The sequence below is a fragment of the Hippoglossus hippoglossus genome, chromosome 21, assembly GCF_009819705.1.
Source record: "Hippoglossus hippoglossus isolate fHipHip1 chromosome 21, fHipHip1.pri, whole genome shotgun sequence".
NCBI lineage: Eukaryota > Metazoa > Chordata > Actinopteri > Pleuronectiformes > Pleuronectidae > Hippoglossus > Hippoglossus hippoglossus.
Window position 1 is genome coordinate 14,325,700 of NC_047171.1, and position 23,934 is coordinate 14,349,633.

Sequence of the window (23,934 nt, forward strand, 5' to 3'; positions counted from 1 at the left end):
AAGAATCACAAAGGTGGAAGGAGAGAACAGCTGCCACTGCAACTTAACATCTGCAGAGACACGGCCCCAATTTACACAGTCGAGACAAAGTTGGAGTCAGGAGTAAACACATGTATCATTATGTGGATCTAAGATAACATCTGTCAGGATATGATTAACGGGCTTAATCCCTAAAATCAAAGATGCCGATGTTCACTGATACTAAGAATATCCAAAAACTGTGTGATCTTTTATTTTAGCTAGACATGTATTATAATGTGTTAGTTGTGTTGTATAAAGACCATATTGTCACTTGTGTGTCTCTTAGTCTGACTGGCTCCTGTTGCTTGTGCACCTGTGAAAACCCTGAATAGAAGCAGCTGTAAAGCACCATCAGCTCAGTCATCTCGTCTCATCTACGTGCGACTACACGACTCGGTACCAGTTTTGAATTCAGAGACGGTTCAAGATTCATCGCCCATAGACTTCTCCATTTTTTAAGAGATTGCTGTTTTGCAATTTAAATCCTATGGATGACGAGCGGGAAAATAGATCTGTGACAAAAGAGCAGGAAAAATGTCAGCGAAAGTTCAGCTTCCAGATGATAGATTTGCTAATAACGCTCAAAAAATTCACTCGGAGCCCCGTTGTTTATGTGCATGTGTTACTAGATGACAGGAGAAAGCTTGTTTTTCTGCTGCTGTATATGCAACACATGCATGTCTCAGGCAACAGACAACAGACAACACTATGTATAACTCCTGTATATAGATGAGACCTGTATACAGGAATGAGGAGTGAATTAGCCTCTTCTTTATAGGTTATACGTGCAGATGGCAACACGTTGGCATTAAATTAACTGTGCAATACTCATTTTATGTCAATGCAACTTCAATATCTTATACGTGCCGTGTACATTGTAAATATTCTGTTTGCAAATGTATTTTTTAGTACCTTTATGTTTCTTTGTGTTCATACACTTTACTGTCCCTCTTGTTGCTGTGCACATTCCCCTGTAGTGGGACTTATAAAGGTTTATTTTATCTTATCTTATACAATATCCTTTTATTAAGGTGATTCTGCGTTTTTTCTGTTGCTGCTCATAAACTGTGGACTTGTCTCAGCTCACTTGTGCAAAGCTCTTTAAACTTTCTACTCCCTCTGCCCTTTGGCTATTCCAGATTTTATAACTTTATATTGTGTTGTTTCAGAATTTCTCGGTTCTTTCTCCTGCGAGAAACTTTGGGTTGGCGAGCGCATTAATAAATAAAGTTTTGCTCACTCTGAAACTGATGTTTTGACCATTAGTTTGGTAAAGGTTGCCAAAGTTTCACGGTTACAGGCAGCTTTCCTGATTCTTCACAATTACAGTGAGAAATTACACTAAAATAAACATTTATCACCTACAGGTGGAAAATTTCAAGCCGTAGTTTTAAATAAAATGGTTTGTCTTATATACAGGCCATGGATTAAATAATAATAATAATAATAATCCATTGCATTTTACTTGTAGTCTGTGTGTGACCTGAATATAATCACATTACTATCCGAACATTAGGTGGTATTTTGAAGAATAGATGAGTTCTGTTCTGCCACTCATTTGGAGAAAAATACATTTCATACTCAGTAATCTTAAAAAAGCTTTTTCAGTGGTATCTCATTAAAAGGTTTCACGCTAGATCCCTAATACATTTTTTGACAATGCCGGCAAGTGGCCGTGGTTGACAATTTTCACCTCCACCACCCTTCACCGTCGTCCACAGTGATAAGCTGCCTCTCCTCCACACGGTCTAATGTTGAGGGCTTGGGCAGGAGGGATTATTATTTCTCATTAAACTGTATCTACAAGGAGCTGCACTCTATGGGGAGGGATACCGAACCGGGAGAGGTGCAGAGGTAGAATGAGCTTGGTTCAGTAATGGGCACACTCGGCCGCTCCCATGGCTGAGGCTCAGTGGATGTGCGGTGGTCAAGGCAGTCACCGTGGGGCTGAGACAAGATCACACACTGCACAAAAAAACCCCAAACAACCTTAATAATGCAGAGTTTGACAGTGTGCCGCTGTTCAGGCTGTCAGTCTGCTGTGCAAGAAACCATGTTTGTCTAATCCAACAAGAGGGCTCTCCACTCCAAGGCATGTTAATGAGATTTTCCCATCTCATCTCCTCTGGAGGGAGGACAGCTACGAACGCCCAAACGGAGAAGCCTTTCAAATTAACACATACAGTCTCAATCCCTTCATTTACCTGTTTTGTGGATATGTATTCTACCGTGAATGACCACTATAGCATAAATTACATACAAATGGGAACATTTATAAGCATAAAGAACGAAGTAAAATAAATAGACTTGAGACTTACCGTCAAATCTCTTGTGTCTGGAAACAAAGGTGCTCCTCAATTCATGACTCATTTCATCGACCAGATTTTCAAAGTCCTGTTTACTCTGTTGGCCGAATGTGTCCTCCATTTCCTGGGTGCAACACGTGTTTCCTTGGGGACATACACGAAGATGTTCACCTGCAAAGGGGAAAAAAAGAGTTTATGACTGTTTAAACGTACTCTTTCTAACATATTAACATATTTACCTATTTATATAAATTCAGAACATTTCCCAAATTAGTACACCACTTCACTAAATCAATAGTTAAAGTTGAATTAAGTTACTTCCATCAATATTAAATGTTCAAAAATTCAAAGTTGCACTCAAATCAAAAACCTCTCACTTACAGCAGGTTAGATGCTTAAAACTACTGATTCAATGAGAACATGATCATCTAAGTTGATTGATCATTATGTATCTGTTTTCCCATGATCCATGTTAAAATACATAAATTTTAAAAGTATAGATGACAAAACTGCTGTAAAGATGAGTATGAAAGTACGATTTAAAGTTGTCAGCAGACCTGAGCTAAGTGGAAGGCTCCTCAGAAACAAAACAAATATAACACAACAAAAGTTCCTGTATTTTAACCTCCAGTGTGGAACAGTTAGACTCAAACAAGCAGATGCTTGGTTCAAACAAAGCCTTAGTGTTTTTAATTGAACTCTGAGGAGACTTGCAGTCGGAGTCAGGAAGCTAACAGTGGTGTGATGTGCGAAAAAATGCATCTTTTAGCCAAAATCGTTCAATGAGGCAGTCGATCGCCTTGAAGGCTCCACTGAGGTGCATCAATGCCATGAAGTTTACAAACCCCAAATAAATATTGCTGCTTTTGTAGAAGTTGGTCTAGCACTACCTTTTTTTTAAAGGATTTTTTTTAATTTAGAAATTGACTGTTTTAAGTCCGCGAGCTCTAGATCAGGTCTCTTCTGCAGTAGTGGAACAGGTGCAGCCTTAAAAAAGATCATATTTGAAGACAAATAACTATTAATGATGAGAAAACAGACGGTGTATCTGTATCTCTGTGTTTTGAGGGATAATATCGAGGGGACTTGATGAGGGTATCACATCTGACACAGTTTTCATCAGATCATGCATCAAACTATTCGATAAACTCAAAGAGGGGAGACGGAGGTTTGTTGCAGTGACATATATCCTGTTAAGATGTATTTTATGTTTAACTTTTTGACATTTTGACATAGTAGTAGCTGGGGTAGTATAGTGTGTGTGTTTGAATGGTAGACATGAGTGAGCACATGGGCCAACTCTGTGTATTGAATGTGTGCGCTGCAGGACAGTGTACGTGTGTATGTAACTAGGTATTTTTCATGAGATGTGTCTCGCTCGAGATAGTGGGTTAGGAAAGCTAGAATTCAAACTCTTCTTCAAGACAGATAAACACCCTTCATGTGTTTGTGCTTTTTCATTGTCTTATCATAGACAACAGACTCCTTAAAAACGGCAACATCCAAAACATGTGTTACATTCAAAAGCTGCTGGAAATTTTTTTGAGATATGCCACCAAAAAAAAAAAAGAGAGCTGCTGACTGTGTGAAGATGGTGATGAACTACTTGGTAAACAAAAATGTGACTTTGAGCCACTTTGGTTAAGAAGAGTCTCCTTTAAACGATTTCAACACTAAGGTGACGAGGGTGAGTCAGTGTGAATAAACAACATGCCAATGAAATATAGTAACACTTAGTTTGTCAGAACTGCAGCGACAGTTATCCTCACATGAAATGAGATTTATAGTGTATGTAATTAACTGAAAAATACAGAAAAAGAGTTTCTAATTCCAGAAGCAGCTTCTGCCTTTAACATTATAAGAAGAGGAACAATGGTTGTGTTTCTTATTTGGCCTGACAACAATCAGCCTCATTTTTTATGGGTGTTTTCAAATCGATAAAGAAAACAGACAGCATATTCTTCTAACAAATTCTCTTGCACATTACATAATTGATGACACTGGGGAAATATTTCAGTGAATCAAAACTTAATGATCTACATCGTTCCATTTTGCCGAGCAGTCTTTTTTTTTAAAAGAGTCGGATGATGCAGACTCATTCTGCGGCAGGATTTATGTCTTAAACCCAGCATCACTGTGGGAGGGTGAGCGCAACAAGAAATGAAATGGAAATACAATCGCGGCGTAGTAATGATTATCACGTCGTAATGCCAGTGGAGACATCAAACGGTATTCAGCATGAATTGACGGATTTTTCCAAAATCACCTTTGCAACTGTCTTTAGCACATAACATGAATTTAAACTGTGTCAGTGCATTTCGTAGATTTTTCAGTTGTGTCCCCCACACGCCCATTGTACTCTCAAATCAGATTTCAGTTTCCCAAATGCAAATTTGATGTACATCATCAGCGATGAGCATGAGTTTCCAATCAGGAAAACAGCTGCATGCAGGTGGCAGCTGTAAAATCCTCACCACATGCAGCAGCAGACAGACACCAGCAGTAAACAAGAACAACCTAGTTCCCTGAGGGAGGGAACAATAGCACAGGATCAGGTTTGCAGATTAATTTGAAAAAAATAAGGAAATGTTGAAGAAATTAGACCAACACACAAATAAGTATAAATATAAGTATAAATATAAATGAATATTAACCTCTCTACTAAAAAAATACTAAAAAGTCTGAGGTTACATCCATACGACCTTTTCATTTAAAAATACATCAACTCTGCTTTGGATTTGTCTGACGTCCACGCTACTCCTGAGTGTTAGAGCCAGTACAACTCTGCAGTGTTTTAATCTGGACGTAGACACTGACAACCGCTTGCTTATTGAGTCCTTTCAGTCATAATGAAGCTTCCGCAGATTCATCAGGCTCCTGTCACACACCCTTCCGTAAGAAAACAACCGGCATCAGCCTCAGCAACCAGTGAAGAACATGGACAATCAATTACAAGCCTAGTTGACCCTGTTGACAGTTAACAGCTGCTGTGCAGTTCAATTCTGCATTTTACAATGATTCAGCTGCCTACATGGGAGATGAGCTATTATTCAAGCAATCTGCGCCAATTTTGCAACTAACAACTAAACGCTTCCTGTTTCCACCGGCATGTGCACGTGTGTATGGATCAGGATTACAATGGAAACAAAGCCAAAAAACGCTCGTGTGGACAGAATAATTTTAGTTTGAATAAGCCATTTTCAAACAATTTTAGAATTGGATGTAGCCTGCAGAGGGAATTTTCAATAAACAGGATTCAACAGCTTTCCGGGGAACAAGCACGTCACAACCACTTCCTTTGTCTCTGTGTGTGGAGTTGCATGTTCTCCACGTGTCTGTGTGGGTTTTCTCCAGGTACTAAGGTTTCCGCCCACAGTCCAAAGACATGCAGATTGGGTTTGGGTTATAAAAAGACAGAAATTTGACTGTAGTCAAAGTCGAATGCTGCTATTGTTGCCTTGGTGACATGTTAAAGGGTCAATTCAATCACAGACGAACATGTGAAAGGAGTTCGAGATAAGTACGCATACTCAAAAAGGCAAACATGAATTATTAGCCTACTTCTTTGGGTATGACTAAGCTGCCAACTCTTTACAAATTCATGATTAACAGTCGCAGTCTGTTGCACTTCTGGTGACTTTAGTGAACGAAGGATCATGTGCCGCCTGGAGTCTGCAGATCAAAGCAGATCAAGAAACACACACAGGATGGCGACGACAGCGTGCGACAAAGTATTATCAACTAAATGTCAACTCTCCAGTGCATCCCAGAGTCATCGTCAGTGAATGAAAAGGCCTCGTTACATCATCACATGACCTATAGATAAAATGTGTTCCATTCCCTGATGAAGACTGGGAGATGTGGTTGAAAGCCTTGAGATGAGATTATTTTGTTACGCATATTAATCCCAGTAAAAATGAATTTAATTAAATTAGAGGTATAGTACTATAGTAACATATTTTGTTTAGCAGGAAATGATCTTAATATAAAAGAGAATCAGGTGATTTATGTTTGCCCTTTATCATGCTTAATATTGATTATTGAAACAGAACAGAAACCCAGTGTGTAGTGATGATAATTTCATTTAAATTATGTTCACAAAGTATAGTAATTGATATTATAAATGCTTTTGGTGGCTATAGAACAACAGGGGCTGTAAAATAAAAAGCACTGCAGCGAATGTTTTCTTTCCCTCCATGAACTGAACATTAATCTTATTTTTCAGCAGCAGATTAACTCTGTAAAAATAGCGTTTTGCGAGGGAACATCTTTGTGTGTGAGGGTGGTAAAGAGAACGCATCTATTTCAAACACCCATCTTTAAAGTATGAAATTTGACTTTTGAAATGTATCAGTATTTTTACCATGGGTCTTTATTTCCATTAAAAACCTATTAATCAATCAAATAAACAGCAAACGGATTGCAAATCCTTAGACAAGGTTCTATTACCATGTTATAAGTAAATTCAATTAATTTATTAGGGTTTATGGTTAATTTCTGTGAAAATGTGCATTTTCATGGTTCTGGTGAACAGGAACATTGTGTGAAGACAGAGAGAAAACAGAACAGCTGCTGTCAAAATATAGAAACATTAACACAAAGTATAATCTGGGGTACGCACCAATAAAAAGGCTCTGATCTTTGAGGAGGGAGGAGGGAATTCTGTGTTAATATGTCACTGGAGCGTTCAGGTGGATCCCTCCCATTGCAGATGTTTTGTTGAATAAGACATATGAGACTCACAATTCCAGCACAACTCATCAGGCCTGCACAATCTGAAAAGCAGGTGATATATTTGATACATTTACCACATATTTAAACAAATACAGCCCTGCAGATGGGAGCCTCCTCCAACCAGTGCAGTTTCAGTCTAAATCCATTGTTTTCCAGACCAATATGAGGTCCCCACGATCTATATCTTTGATCATTCAGTTTATTTGTGAGTCCAAGGAAACATTTGAAAGAATTCTCTCAGGGTGTTAAGGTCCCTATGACCATGACCTTTGACCTTCGACCACCAAAATCTTATAAGATGATATTTTTGAGTCGAAGGTTTGGACCATATTTGAAGAGATTCTCTCTCGGTGTTCCTGAGAGGTTACATTCACAAAACCAAAAACATTTTTGGAAAGGTCACAGTGACCTTGACCTTTTGCCAAATTGTAATCGTTCATCTGTAAGTCTGAATAAACAATTGTATCAAATTTGAAAGGATTCCCCAGAGGTGTTCCTGAGCTATCACGTTCACAAGGTAAACATGTGTTTTGTGAGCTCAGAGAAAAAACAGAGTTCATCCTGTTTGGAGTGCAACTGAATGTTTGGAGCAAATTTGAAGAAATTCTCTGAAGGTGTTCTTCAGGTATCACGTTCACAAGAATGTGACAGACATGCGTACCAATGTACGTACATAGGGACTGACGGACATCCCAGGAACAAAATGCTCCTGTCCAGTTGCGGTCGCTGGCACGGAGGCACAAAAAGTTACAAAATTGTAAAAAATATGGATGTGGGCACTTCGTAACATCACAAGCTGTCTTCAGAGGCAGATGTTACTGGGAAGTCCCTGGGGCTCCAAACGTTGAGTGCAGCCTTTTCATCAGATATATCAAGAACAGACAAATAATCCATCTTGACACAACAAGCCTACTCTGGCTCCAGTCGTCTCAACAGAGCAAAAAAAATCACTCACAAATAAGAATGTCGTACATCAACATTGAGGAAATGGATATCAAGGGACTTCACCAAGCAAAGAGCCACGACCTTCCGAGCCAAGGTCAAACCAGCACAGAGAACTACAGACCATTAGCAGCAGACAGGAACAGACTCTGTTTTTTCAACAGAAACACTCATGTTACTGTGACATCAAGGTCTTTCTTCATTTTTACATTGTTATTTTTTTACCTAATAAAAATCATTTTGGTGATATTTCAGATAAATCCATTGTCAACAACATCAAAACTGAAACCAACAATGACTTCATTCAACCGGTAAGTACTGCCTGCAGAGCAAAGCCTGTGTTGTGGCACACTGCTGCCTGCCCACACACATTGATGGAACAGTCTAACCACTTTTCTAGACTTTCCAAATGTGATTGGAGAGATTGGATCAAACTTGGCAGCATTTTACCGCTGCTCCTTTTCTAAACAAAAACGCTTTCGGGGCCAGTGGGATGAACACAGATGTTGTAGTAACCTGCTTCAGCCACTATACCAAATATACGCTTCCCATGTGACCTCACCTCTTCTTGGTTAATACGATGCGATGGATGCAGACTCCTCTCATTAGACTGCGGATCACGAAACACAACACACAATTTACCTGTCAACTCTTTTCACTAATTATACTTCCACCTACACGTCAGTTCCTCTGAGTACACACACTTCCACTGAGTCTTCTCTTATCTTCCTATAATACGTATACATGCCATGTTACAAGCCCAGCTTTTACAACCCATTGTTACATTTTGTTGTTATGCAACCTCTAACATGCGATGTGCTAGCAGGGAAGTGGGTGATGCAATATATAGAGCAACAAAAATCCCTGCTTGGAGGAGATTGGGGGTGAAGCAACATATAGGACTTAAGAATTTGTCTCAATCAAAACAATAACTCAGGAAAAAGTATGATGTCATCGTGAAGCAACGTGGGATCATGGGAGTTGCAGATGAAAGTTGACCTGACGCGACCAAGGTGCAATTCACCTCCACAGAGGAAGTAACATATTAAAGCTGTATTCATGCTACGCAGCAAACGGCAAAGAATAATAGCGATCCCTTTATTAGGGAGAAATACAAACAAGGAAGGAAAACACACCTAACTAACTAGCAGTGTGTTTTCCGTCGTCTTACGTCGTTTGCCCTGGAAGTTACAGCAGAGGCGGACAAAGTCACGAAAAAAAAAAAACTAAATTAAACTTCCTGCTCCCTTGAATTAAACAGAGGATTTCTCTGGGTTTGACACAAGTCAACAAAATAAATAAGATGGATCTGGTCGACTTTTAATTAATCTATTAACATGATATTTTGGTGCAACATTCCTGGAGTTAGAGATTTGATTTCTTTCCCACTGCAGTTATTTATAGAGAATATAGATCAGGGAAGTTCTCAGAGCAGTCCTGCAGCACAATCCAGTTCTCTGCCATTGGTTCATACAGAATGTTTCCAGCAATAAAAACATAGCTTTAAGTCATAAGTCACACTTCTAGAATGGAGACAATGAGCATTTGTATTGCTGGTTTCACAGCCCTGGGGAAAAGATAGGAAAAAAAAAAATGTCTGCTGTGCTATGAGGAGCAGGAGATGGTGGTGAACTCAAGTCCGCTGCCAGACATTATTGGCTGAATACAATTCCATTATTATAATTTCTGTGGAACTCAGCCTCTTTCTACAAACAAGCTGCGAACTGGCACAGATACAGCAGCCCACCGTACTTTGTTACAAATACAGTTTTCTACGTCATAGCTGTAAAGGTGAACCATTAAACAGCCTTGTTGACATTTCTAAATAGTGCTTCTCTCTTCTTTATCATGAAATCATTATACACTTATTTTATTGCAACATGACAGCACTTCAGATTTAGATATGTACCCTACGATGAAGTTTCCCATAGCTTGAAGCTTTTATCAGCTTGTCTATCACCACATGTCCCATCTTTCAAACAGAAAAATAGGTCGATGTGAGTGGAGACCCCTGAGAGTTGCGATGTTTTCTCTTTTTTTTGGGGAAGCACTTGTGAAAACAAAAGTATCCTTCAAGTAAATGTCTCAGCGCAGCTTTGGGATCTTTCCTAACTTGTTTGGTCTGCACCAAGCCAAGTCTTGTGCAGATGGAGTTTTTGTTTGCTTTTTGGTTACCAAATATAATTTCCACCTCGAGCTGTCTGTGATCCCGAGCAAGCTGCACTTCAAGGGGCTGAGAGGGAATTTTTCCCCCCACTAATAAAAAAAACGGTGAGTTATTCAGTAACCACAGCACACTGAAGGTGACACAAGGAGACTCGTCCCAGTCTCACCCCGCCGAACAATCCCAGTCCCTCCATTGGTGCAGCACTAACATGATGATGCGTAACTTCGCTTCACGTCAAGCCATGGCCTCAGATCGTGTTAAGCATGGATTCACAACAGCAGATGCTACTCATATTAATACACAAACAACGGAACAAGCAACACTTGCAAGCAGAACATACAAATGTAACACTGTAAAGATGAGTTTTAATGAAAGAGATGTATCCAAACGCGCTGCATAATGCCTATAAATATATATAATAACTATAGATTGCAATCACTTCACGTCAGTCCCATGTCTGTAATCAAATGGAGTGTCAGTCAAATCATTATCCTTGCAAATGAAGCGCTCTTATTAGAAGCTCTATTCTTCTTCCTACCTGCTGAGATGAGATTTTTCAGTGGTTTTTAATGCTTAATATTTCGTATTATTTATCATGGTCTGCAATGAGAAAATGAAAAAAATCGTTTCCAAAGTGAGGTTTCTTGATGTTCCTACATGATATACAGTATAGGGCATGTGTATAGCATGCAACTTTACAGGGCGTTTTATTGGACATGACTATGCATTATAAGCTTTCATTTGTCATTTGCTCCCACGTGTGATTTAATGCAGTTTTACTTTGAGTCAGGGGCTAATGTTAATCATTAGAGGAGTTACACGGCGTGAAATGACCCACAGGACCCATAACCCAGAATCTAACTGCTGCGAGGCGACAGTGCTAACAACTGCACCACCCTGCCGACCCATCCATAATAGGTCTCATAGCAAATTACCAGTGTAAAAATATTTACATTTTTAGCGAAGTTCCATTTGCACAGCCTTCTCCTTGCCTAAGAGTCAAAATGTCGGAGCATCAATGTCGTTCGGTTCATTCTTGCAGCGGTGCACGGGTAAAGCAATTTTCCCTTTCATATCCCTTTAAATAAATTATAACACAACTAATGAAATGTTCAATGTATCTTTAATATGTTCTCATATGAAGATACAGTATTTATGCAATCATTGTGACATACACGTCAGTTTTGAGAAGAAAGTGTCCGAGTACCTGTGGTTACCAGCGAAGGTAGACCAACTCTCAGAAGTATTCATCAGTGTACCTGGTCGAAGAGACCTGCAGCATATGTGCTCTGCCATCTGCCGTGTCCCCGTGCTTCCCCCTGACGAACTTTTTATGCATTCAGACCTGAAGCCATATTCGGTCCTAATGAGATCAGCATTGCTAATGTCAGTGGAGTTTCATCTTCCTTGTCTCGTCACTTCATCAGCATGAGACAGCTGCAAAGTGCTCTGAATATCAGGGGCTTGATAGCAGCTCTCAGTTCTGATCTTACGGCCCAACAAGTCCTCCAGTCTGAACGACCTAAACCCTCTTATACAAGGCGGCAGCCGTACTGAACCCTGGTCATCACGGTTACAATGATACACATGCAGTCAAGCGTATGGAATGATGGAACGGTCATGGTTTAGGAAAAGACCGTGGTATGGATCAAAATAAATACTTCCTTATGATTAGGGGACTTTCATTGTCACGGTCCCAATAATAAAAACAGGATTATGGTTGGGTGGATAAAAGAAGCTATTGGTTTCACACTGGAAACAAACAGCATTCTCCTGTGTGAACATCATCCTATAATGTAGTCTATGTCACTCTTTATACCACATCACCTGACTTCCTCCTTTGCTACTGTTACTATGACCACAAGAGATCGTTTGATGGTAACATTTTATTATAGCTCCTGCACCCTGCTGGTTTGTATTTACAGGACAGTCTCGATGGGAACGTGTTTTTAGTAAGAATGTATCAATTCCTTTGTATTTTGGGACAATTTTAATGATCCAAAACTCTGGACATAGTATCGTAGTCATCAATAACAAAGTCAGAAGAAAGTGTTTGTCTTGGGTTAATCAACGTGTGTTACATCACAGCCCTCTTTGTGGGTTCAAGTATCTGCCCACTTCTTTCCCACCAAATGCTCTCGTTTCTATTATCAATTTCATTTATCATTATTTATTTATGCCAAGTTTGGAAATGTCCTTATTTATTCACCCATATGCATGTAAAACTGTGACACATCTTCTACACAATTTTAACCATTCTCAATGTTTATCTGTCCAATATGTAACATCATTAATATTTGCAACACCAGTACCCGCTTCAAGGTAAAAGGACCTAAAGGACTGAATCCATTCATCTGTTTTGACAAGGTGTTTATTATTATTACAGGGTTGGAAGATGCACGGCTTCATACTGTAGGGTCCTGGAATTTAGTTGCGTATATAGCCAAATACTTATATTTGAGGAAATACAGTAGTCACACCAGAAGCCCCAGGAAGCAGCTCAGGTGCAGACACACTTCCTGTGTGAACAACAGACGCCCACGGCACGCAGCAGATCATCGGCGCAGCCGTCATGTGCCGCTCACGCACACTTATTCCATTCAGTTAATGCCATATGCTTTCAGACATGCAACACAGCTAATGTACAGAGATTATATAGGGAACATTCACTATTTCTGTTTCACCGCTCAGTGTGTGTGACACTCCGCCCCCTGACTGATGGATGATCAGACTTTCACGTGAAAGCTCCCTGCAAAAGGCTGATCATATCCTCAGGAACCACACAAGAACACAATGCATTGCATGTGAGCATTAGCATGATTCTATAAATCTGCATAGTCTGCACAGCCCCTCCACTTTTTAATAATGTCTCTGGAGGCCTTTGTGTACAGAATAGCCAGGTTTCTCTCTCAGGTTGGAACCTGCATCAATCACGAATGAATGACAGTATTCCTATCACATTTTGGGTCATGTCAGAAGTCCTAATGAAAGCCGTGCTCCTGTTTTTAAATAACTGGAGGATGCACATACAGAGGAGTGTATGTCCTTGGGTGAACGAGGACAGGTTCAAGAGGAAATGAAATCTCACCGACATAAAACAGTCGACAATAAAAGCAGCACAGTACAATGGTATGATGGTTTCATCCTCAGGAGAGTCGGCGTGAAGGAAAAAAGGACAGGAATAAAGATGTTGGAACAGTTTCATACTCCCTGCAAATGTGTCAGTATTTTTTTGTAGATATGTCAAGATATTCCGCTGCAACATGCCATATGCAGGGCTGTGTGCATGATAAAACAGCCGAGTGTTGACTCAACGGTATGGAGCTTCATAGTGGAATATTTCTAAGAGTACCATAAAAAAAAAAAACTGTTTGAAGGAAGGAATATAAATGCATAACTGCCCTCTGTCACTATACGGAGGAAGAATTTTAAAGCGGCTTTTGAAGAAATTGTTGTCGTTCACAAAACTCAGCTTCACATAAAAAAAACGTTCCTGCAACTGATACTGACTCCTCCGGGGTCGAAGACGGAAACGCTGGGTAATGGAGTACAGAGGAGGTGACCGTACAAGTTAAAGGTGTTGGCAATTCACTGGAGCTTAAATTAATCATTCCCCTCGATCTACAAAAAAATCAACAACTCTGATGACTGATTAACAGTTTCAGCCAATTTCAATCAAATAGCAAGAGCGAAAAAAGATTTTCTGCCTCCAGTTTGTGGAATACGAGGATTTGCTCATTTTCTTTGTTATATATCATCATAAACGGATTATTTTGAAAGTTTGGACTGTTAAGGTGGAATGTTTTTCAGCGTGTGTCTCTTGACGCATGAGTTGACGTTAATATACTTGTCATTATGTCAATAATGTCAATAGGACAACGTTGGCTATTCCCTTGGGTTTTATTGGCTCTCTCGCATGACATGATTTAGTAATGATTTGGAACTTCTCTTAAAACAATACACTCATTTTAAAGATTTAACCTTGCATAATTATTTACAGAGACCACAAATAAACAACCGAAATGTACAATATGTTTGACCTTGTGGTGAGTATGGAGCTAATAACTATGGAATATTCATGTGTCATACCCTCCCGCACTAAAATCATTACAGCAAAGATTAATGTATGGATTTCCTTAACACCATGTGCAGCACATTTACAAATGACAGGCACAGCATAATCAGCATTATGTGGCTTTGATATTTATTCAGAAGTATGTAATAAAAAGCCTTGTGAACGCATGAGAAGATCAGTGTGGATATTCGATCCGTGCGGGCAGCATGCCTAGACCCCCCCGGAGAATTGGACCCGAGCAGGCAAGCCACTCTCTCCTGCGTCACCTTGCTAAGTAGAGCATGGCAGAGGTCCACGCTACAGGTAGCAGCTGGCGGCTGTTTGGAGACCTGGAGGGAGCAGCCTCAAACCCCCACTGATCGTTACTTTTCACTCAGCATTTACAGCTTAGTTTACCAACACCGGCCTTTATTAGTTCTGATACCTTGTTACCGCGCAAGTGCCCTCTACTCGGTTTCAGCGCGAGGAGGAGGACTCGACTCCACTGCACGACGCAGAGCTCCCCACGGCGGCTTGCTGCAACGCAGCGCACTGAATCATCCTCAGGAGCAGTGTGAAGGCAGACATCCTCTCCAGTTGCACATCAGGTCTAGTCAGACGTTGTCAACAAGACAGGGAGTGGCAGACGTGTGGCTAAAGATAGATCCAACGATGGCAACAAGGCATTCGAGGGGGCTTTATTTCATGATGGCTAGGTTTTTGACAGGCAGATGAGGTGTTGGGGAAAAGTACCAGCTATATGTCACAGCCAGAAGCCTAAAATGTGATTCTCACGTCAATGACGGAACACACATAGGAACCTGGGGATTGTTTTCTGAAATGTCAGTGATGATTCATGGATGGAAAAGATGTTGTCAACTACTGGAAGCAGTGTAGACAATTCTAACAAATACATAATAGATAGAATAATTATTTGTAGGCAGATAACAAGTTAGAGACATGTGCCACAAATGGCTGAACAATGACTGCAGTCGTCTGACAGTCACACACTCACATACCTGGTGGCATTTTATGACCTGGGATTCTGAGGTAACACGTCTCAACTATCTTCCACTTCAATATGAGAAAATTACATTTTGAGCCTGAGAGTATGGGAGCATATTGATGTCGACTGTATCAGTGGCATTTGATTAGAATAGATTATTTTACTGTAAGAGGTAACCTATGAGGGGGAGCTGAAGCTAAATCAGTCTTTAGTCTACACTGATAGGGAATAGGAAGCAAAACTGTGGCTGTATCCGAATTGTATTGAAGGTATTGAAATCATGGATGATTCTCAACAATTTCTACTGGGTTGCACATTATATATATATATATATATTTTATTAATATGTCTTTATTTGCATCTACATTGTATGTAAAGCACTTTGAGCTGCATTTCTTGAAGGTGCTATATATATAGAGTTTATTATTATTATTATTATTATTATTATTATTATTATCATCATTATTATTATTATATACAAAATTTACATGGTAAGCACCAAAGATTAGTGTCTCGATTTAAGTATCTGTCCAAATGATAAGAATAGGGTCAAAATCTCTCCTTCTGTTCCTGAGTTATAACGTCAAACAAGAAAAGTGTTGTCACGACGTCATAGTGAAGTTGACCTTTGACCTTTTTGGATACAAAATGATATCACTTCATAATTTTAACCCATTAAACAATTGCGTGTAACATATTAAGCACATTGTTATGTTATTGCAACGAAAAAAATTGGAGATTGCCTCGACATTGACCTTTAACCGATAAAATCCTATCAGTTTATTCTTCAGTTCCGTTGAACACGTTCGCCATAAATGAGGAAATTCTCTCAAGGCGTTCCCTGAGATATTGTGTTAACGAGAACAGGACGTGCGGACGGAAAAACCTGAAAACACGATGCCTCCGGCCACGGCTGTCTCCGGCGCGGAGGCATAACAATAGGATGAATGAATAGTGGAAATGTGTTTATAAATTCTCAGTGGCTCCAGGTGAAAGTTTAATTGGGCAGTTGTTGACAAGATCAGAATAACATCCATTCAAGCTCTTGTTGACAGCACGAGCGCTCATTCCTTCACATTTCAAATGATTCCTAAACCATTAAACAGCTCCCGCCACAGCGTCTCGGGAGAACACCTTCAATCTATTTCCTTGTGTTTCACAGTAGATTTATCTCAAATGGGTTTGACACATATTAATTCTCCGTGGCTGTGTTCGCACCATCTTTCCATCAGTAATCTATATGACAACTGCTGATTATCAACAGTATAAACATGGCACATTAGGCTTATAGTATATTTAATAGCCCAGAGTCTCTTTCATGTTTTTACATTTTAATATATTCAAACAATACATGTTGCAAGTGAAGAAGTAAGCTTTCTTATTATACAGGTGAAATTCATGTGAAGATATCTGAATAATGATTTTAGATCACACACACTTTTTAGTGGCAGTGTTAACAACTGCCCAGCTAACAACTAAAATCCCTTCAAGCTTTAAAATGTGTGGGCTGCATTAAAATTTCAGCGACCAGGGTTATGAGCAACAGAAAGCTGGACACGGACCCCGCTGAAGGCCACAACCAAAATAAACAGAAGACTTAGGTCACAGACAGGATTAGGATTTAGAAATATTATCCAGAAAGTTATTTAGGTCTTTGGAAAAAGACAGTAACCTTTAAGTCTTTTTCCTCCTTCCTAAACTCAAAATTCACAGACCTGAGGATATCTTCCTCTTGGGAGCCGCAAAAAAAGAGCAACATTCCATTTACTGGAGGTTCCAGAGTTCTAGAGTAAAATAATTTAGTGTGAAAAACTTTGCATGGGCGGTGCATGTCAGTATTGTATTCAAATTAAAATGCTTATATTAGGAAATGTATCGTGGCGTCCCTGACAGTGATGAAGATACTGTGATTATCAGCTAATGATGCAACATCTGAGTAAGGAACAGACACTGCATGTACATCAAACATAAGAACACTTTGAATCAGTATATTTGGGACATCTTTCCCCACTGTGTATTAAAAAATCCTTTAATAAAATTCAGCCTTAAAATGAAATATGTGTAACAAAGTGTGCACATCCAAAGTTTTACGATGAATGGATTTAGTTTATTAGGGATGCAATTGATTATGTTTCTTTATTACGGATTAATAAGCAGATTAATTTTAGATAAACATTTATCAATTAAATGTCAAAATATAGCGGAAAATACGCAATTACAACTTCCTCAACACTCCAAGGTGACTTCTTCAATGTCTTGCACGAGGAGAGAAGCCTTTTGAGAAGCTGGAACAACACGATATGTGGCAGAATAGTTGGCTAATTGATTAATCAAGCAATGGTTTTAGTTTTAATTAAACGCCCCCTGACAACCTGGTTTCAAATTTGTCAATTACATGAAATATTTCTGAGTAAATAAGCAACTGGAAGGACGCTCTGAGAGCACAGACCTCCACCAAGGCTAATGCCGTATCTGGCCATGTCAAAGCAGTCCTTCAATTATAAAGACTGCCGGCCCACCATGTTCTAATTTGTTGTGCCACTGTTTCATAATGAACAGAACTAAATATTAACACTTTTCATAATAAAATTACAGATATCAAACTTGGTGTTTTGCTTTGTTGATGCATTGTCTAGCAGTGTACAGCGCTATTGCCCATAAAGTTTTTACCATCCACGCAGACAGTCAGACCTCATTGTTTCAGCTCCAGCTGTGCGCATAGCCGCAATGCAATGCAGTTCTCTCTCACACACTAGAACCTTTTCTGTTCTGAAAACTCATGGATCCGCCCCTTTTATTCGGACCAGTTCGGAAATATAATGGGTTCTTCCCTCGGCCATGTCCCACCCCTCCGCTAAACTTCATGGAAATCTGCTTTGTAGGTTTTACGTAAGCTTGCTAACTAATAAAGAAACAAATGATGAAAACATAACCACCTCGATGGAGGTAACAGAGAAAAACATCTGTCCATCTCTAACTCTTATCCTAGTTGTGGAGAAGTTGGAGTGTCACAGTTGACATTTGGCAAAAAGGTGCACCCTGGACTGGTCGCCAGTAAAAAAATGAAAGAAGTATTCTTAATTTTACACTCAACAAATTCTGCTTCATCCAGTCTTTGTCAGTAGTTTGAGTTCATGGACCATTGGCTAGAAACTGAATAAACCCTCTTTAAGATTTGGATTCCAATGTTGCTCTAATTACAAGTTCATGCCTTTATCCAGCTACGATCTGTCTAATTCCAATAAGAAAGAAAAGTAAAGCAAAACCTTAATATATAATTCAACTAACTGAGAAAAAAAGTTCTTTAATGTTAGACTAATGTGTTGGATGTACTATTAAATTGTACAGGTGCACTGTGATTAATGCATCTCTGCCTTCCCCACAATATCACAAATTCAATCAGTGCTAAAGCAAATTGTAAGATGACATAATCCTTAGAAGTCCCACAACGGGGAAATTTGAATCTCATCAACTTACGCCGAAAGACAACAGTGAACGAACGAAATGAGATTAATCAAACGTTCCTCTACATGAGCTTCTTGATATGCTGTGAGAGCCGTGTCGCTCTGCTTCCAACGCTGCGACGCGGAAACACAAGCAGGACAAAATGTTTCCTACAGCTCTCAGAGGGAACACCCGCAGAGACGGCCCATCATGTGGCCATTTTGGCATTCATGAGCATGATTGATGACACGGCGATGGAGGCAGCGTTTGAGAAATCCCCCTCTGCTGCGGGACAAGACATGATTGTTTGGCTTCTTTCTTTGCTGATGGTATCCCCCTCTGCTTCTCCGTAGGACACATTCCCATTGTGTGACCGTATGTGGCAGAATGCGGCCTCAAACACTGGCGCTTCACACAAACTCAATCAACCACTGCCAATCCCAAAAAATCAATTATCTGCTGTTTTATCACGAATAGTATGAAGTTCGCAGGGGGAAATGTAAAAGCATAAACCCACAAGCAACAGCTGTGATCCTGCAGGACTCTAGTCCTGTGCAGATCTGCTGTAGCTCCATGTGTGACTGACAGGAAGGTCACAATAATCTGACAATACATCACAAGCAATCCTGACGTATGCTGCAGGGGCTAACAAAGTCACCTGGCCGTTCCCTCACACAGGCACTCCCATTTAGCCCTTTTTAATCCCCTACATCCCATTACACGACAGCGGAGAACCCGTGCACATTACACGCTTCGGCGGAGATCGTTTTGCCTCATTGTTCAGGCAGCCAAGGATCACATAAAATATCAGCAACGTTATTTCTTTCCCCCCCGTCTCTCCATCTCCAGGCTGGGAGTAACCAGCGCCGGACGTCAGATGAGTAGTCGACAGAATACGACATGTTAAGAAGTTCCACTGAAACCTGCAGTCAGCCGGGTGACTCACTTTCCACATCTTCCCATCTTGTCTCAGACGTTGGGTATTCCACTGGATATTGAGACGGTGAGGGCAAGACTAGGAGCAGGTCTCGTTTTTAACCAGAGCGAAGAAGTACTGGTTTTTAAATTGGTTTTTAAAGGCTAAATGTTAAGGATTTAAAATGCTAAAAATGTGTGACTTTGGTAGTGATCAAACTAGATCAACATAAAGTACAGTGTGCTGTGGAGAGGGAGAGACTCTGGACATTTTAAGATGTGTGATCACTCCAAAGACTTTTAGAGAAATCTGATGCTCATGCTCCCATGTTTCAGAAATGCCTTTACCGTGTTGCTGCTGACAGCCTCCAGTCTGCCCCGGTCAGCAGGCAGAGGCATCGGCCGAGTCTGGTGGAATCACTGTATCATCTGAGCCTTTAGACTTCAGATAATAGCAACATTTCAGTCAATATCACTGACTCCACTGCTGTCATTCCACCTGACCTGGTTCCTTCTGTTTGACCAAACACCAACGGCAGCAAAAAACTGGCAATTTGAAGCTTTTTGCTCGTATCCGCACACAAAATACACACGGTAGCTGTGGCTGAGCATTTTAACTGGTGCTGTGAAAACTATATCCTGCTGTTACTCTACCATTATATTCGCTATAATTGAACCGTCACAAACACAATTGATTTTTGGCAAGATGAGGTTCTCATATTGAAAAAAGGCTGAATGAAAGTATTTATTAACATAAATGTGATAAAGATTCAAACTTCATACATAAAGCATGGTCTCTATGTTGAATCTCACATCAAAAGAAGCCAGAGCTCACACATCTGTCACGTTGAAGGCTCTGCCTATATCAGCTAATGCTGATTTCACGAAACCAAACAGCAAAGAGCTGTCATTTAACATGAATGTACAGTACGTCATGCTGGGGCAGTGAAGGCATCATTTATATACAGCAGGTGTAGCACTTACATCAAGGCTGACATTTTTCTCAAATCATTAGTGAGTTAATAGAGTGTGATGGCAGCTGTAAGGCTGACAGGAACAATAGGGTATACGGGAAGCTTTAAGAGCCGCTCTCCACCGAGTCCCACGAGGACCCACTAATCTACAAGTACTGGAATATTATCTCCAAACTAATGTCAAGAATGAACATGCTCCCCATCTGCCACAGGGGGGGCTCTTAACCCATTCAGTGCCACCTCCTAGTAGTTCATATTACACACCAGTGATATGAAATGAAATTACAATGAAGATCACGAAAACGCGTGCAGTTTTGTTATGATATTGGGTAATCTGTCAGTAAAACCCCCAAATCTTCAATGTAGTTCATAGAGCCTTTAACAACACATTGATTACATAGAATAATATTAAAATAATACTTTAAAACCTTTAATACTGAGTACACTTGCTGGATTTTCCACTAAAACTAACTATTAATACCAAGAAACTACCAAATTGTCAATATACCAGAGCAAAGTACCACCAGTGAGATACATGTTATGAGTTTCCACAGTTTAACACAGTGAAGGATGAAGATCTCCACAGAGAACATGTCGTGCATTCTTCCCGCTGATACTTGAAACACGTATTGTCAGATTTTTGATTAGAAAATGAAGCATTTCCACCTTTACTTCAGTCAAGCATTGGCTTAACCCTGATGTTGTTTGCACGAGTGAAAGGCAGTCTGTCGGAGGCCTGAAGGACATGCCCATCACCATTTGAATTTTGCTGAGGTGCTGATAATGTGTTGTCTCTCCAGGCAGACGTGAATAAGGTTATAGGACCCATTCAAAGAGCTGATCAAAAGACGTTTATTCAGGGTGACATCATCTGGAGATGAGAGAGATTGCGTGTTTCACTCGTTTGGGAGATTAGTTGCGATGTCAGGGACCCGGATCCAAAGGATTTAATCAGGTTGTTATTCAACCCATCTCTGAGCAGGTGTGCCCATTGTCACATACGCAGCCTTATTCCACTTGTGCCAGATTTGCTGCTTCTACACAAAGGGTCATTGGCCCTGAAGCATAACAATGATGACCTGGAGAGAAACCCCGTCTGGGTTAATAGGAAACAAACACCTTTCACTGTCCTTTGGGTGAAGACATATAGTCACATAAATAACAACTGTGCTAAGAGTGGCCCTAAAGGACATCCTGTAAATCACAGAAATGTACAAATTAATATCATGTACCTTTAGAATTTATTCGGGGATAGATATATGGTGTACACAGTGCACAGGAGTCATTTTTATTAATATAGTTACAAGGGATAAAAGATGAATTATCAAGTATATTTTTGAACATAGTGTTTCAAAGACTGCTGCTTAATTTCCCAGGTTCTTACAGTCAACAGAGAATCCAATTTAAAATCATTCAATCTGAATTATAACCTCTTCCGATCTCTGTCTGTTTCATACCTTGGACTGTCCATACAGGCTTGAATGTGTCATTTAGTCAATTAGGAATTAAATTAGATAACCGCTCAGTATGGGGCGGCGGCTGGAATTAAGTACAACGGGTGATTCATGGTTATGGACTGGAGCGTTGCCAGAGCCAGCAGTTCCACTTCACCTTATCACCTCATTCTCGCAGGAATCAGAGTTAATCTGCAGAGTTGACCGTTTCATTATCTCTGCTTGGTTAGTGCTGTCAGGGACCTCTGCTGGACACACTCGTCCCAGCACAGCAGGTTTCACATGGAGTGTCGATGCCGGCTGATATTAATCCAGTTCTATTTTATTTAGTATGACACCAAATAGCAACATACATTACAACAAGGCACTTTACACAGTAATTTACAATAATATAGAGAAATCCAAAAGTTCCCACAATGAGCAAACATTGATTGTGGAGAGAAAGGGACAAAACCGCTAGAGGAACCAGACTCAATGTGCCTCGGCCGGTTCAGACATCATTATAGGCTGCAATCACCAAGCTGCACATTAAAGTAATAGTTCACCCAAAAAATGAAAATACACACCTTATCTACTCACCACTATGCCGATGAAGGGGTGGGTAAAGTGTTTGAGTCCACAAAATACTTTTGGTGTTACAGGGGTAAACAGCGTTGCAGGTAAATCCAATACAATTGAAGTAAATGGTGACCACTTCAAACATAAAAAAAAAACAAAAGGGAAAAAAATGTAAATGAGTCGGATTTGAATATCGGGCTTACGGGCACTTGATGACACCACCGGAGCAATATGGACACATTTTCAGTTTTTTTCTGTTGTTTTTTTAAAGAATTGATCACCAGTTATTTCACTTATATTGGATTTGGCTTCAACGCTGTTTACCCCTGAAACTCCAAAAGTGCTTTGTGGATTCAAACACTTCAACCCACCCCTCTATCGGCATAGTGCTGAGTAGATAATGAGTGAATTTTAATTTTCAGGTGAACTATCCCTTTAACCATAGTGCTGTGTGCCCTGTCCTGTCAGTGCAGGACGCAGGAGCCCGCTCCAGATGTTGGTCACCACCCTGTCAGGTCAATTAGGACAATTTGGCATCTGAGCTCATCCCTTGTGTGCGGTTTAAAAACTTCTCTCGGTGACTCGCAGCTACTTCAGAGAGTGACAGGTGGTGGATGCAGTCAGCAGGACGCTCCTGCACCATAAAAGCGTGTCTGTTTTTTTTGCATCTTCAATGAGTTGCAGCGGGATCATTAGTTCAACATCAAAAAGCATCGCACAGAAGCTCTCCTCCACGCACACTTCAAATAAAAAAGCAGAAATGCTGCATTTGGAAGGTGTTGACCCGGGCAGCCTTACCTGGGATCTCCTGGAGAGGAACATGTGCGAAGCTGAAGCCTTTCCCGACGCACGCCTCCCTCACCTCGCTGCAATTCCGGGCTTTAAAATCTGCCCTCGCCGCAACATAGAGCACAGACAAAGTGCACAGGATGGTCTCTAGTCTGAGCATGGTTCACTTCGGCAACAGATCCCTTAATGTGTCCGGTTCTCTGCAGCGGGGTCCCGCTTGCTGGTGAAACTCCAAATGCAGCAGCAGCAGCAGATCCGCAGGTATACACTTGATGAAGCCTTTCCCAACTAAACTGCGAGTGAAAACATGTCCCACCTCTCCTCAAGAAAGAAAAAAAAGAAGCTAAACGGGGCTGTGCTGCAGCCGAGAGTGGTGAGTCAAAGTCCCCCCGGCGCCGCAGACGTGAGAACCGAGAGGGTCGAGGAGCCACATGAATCCAGGCGGTGCGCAATTCTCCCTCAGGGCGCGTTGACTCCAACTTCGCGGAGCGCACGGAGCCTCCTGGTCGCTGCTGCGCTGGAGTGGAAGTGCTGTGTGGAGTCAGTGTGTGTTCGGATCAGATGCACTGG

At 40.6% G+C, this 23,934-nt stretch overlaps 1 protein-coding gene across 2 annotated transcripts in view; it reads right to left on the bottom strand.

Annotated features, from left to right (window-relative positions):
• The window catches only part of gpc6b (glypican 6b), an 80,171-nt gene extending 56,647 nt beyond the window's left edge, over positions 1-23,524 (bottom strand). For both annotated transcript variants that reach the window (XM_034574607.1, XM_034574608.1), the window contains exons 1-2: positions 23,374-23,524; positions 2,340-2,498 (exon numbers count right to left, since the gene is read on the bottom strand). In XM_034574607.1, the coding sequence (XP_034430498.1) occupies positions 2,340-2,498; positions 23,374-23,524 (310 nt within the window). The remainder of the gene's footprint in view (positions 1-2,339; positions 2,499-23,373) is intronic.
• Positions 23,525-23,934: the final 410 nt, after the last annotated feature.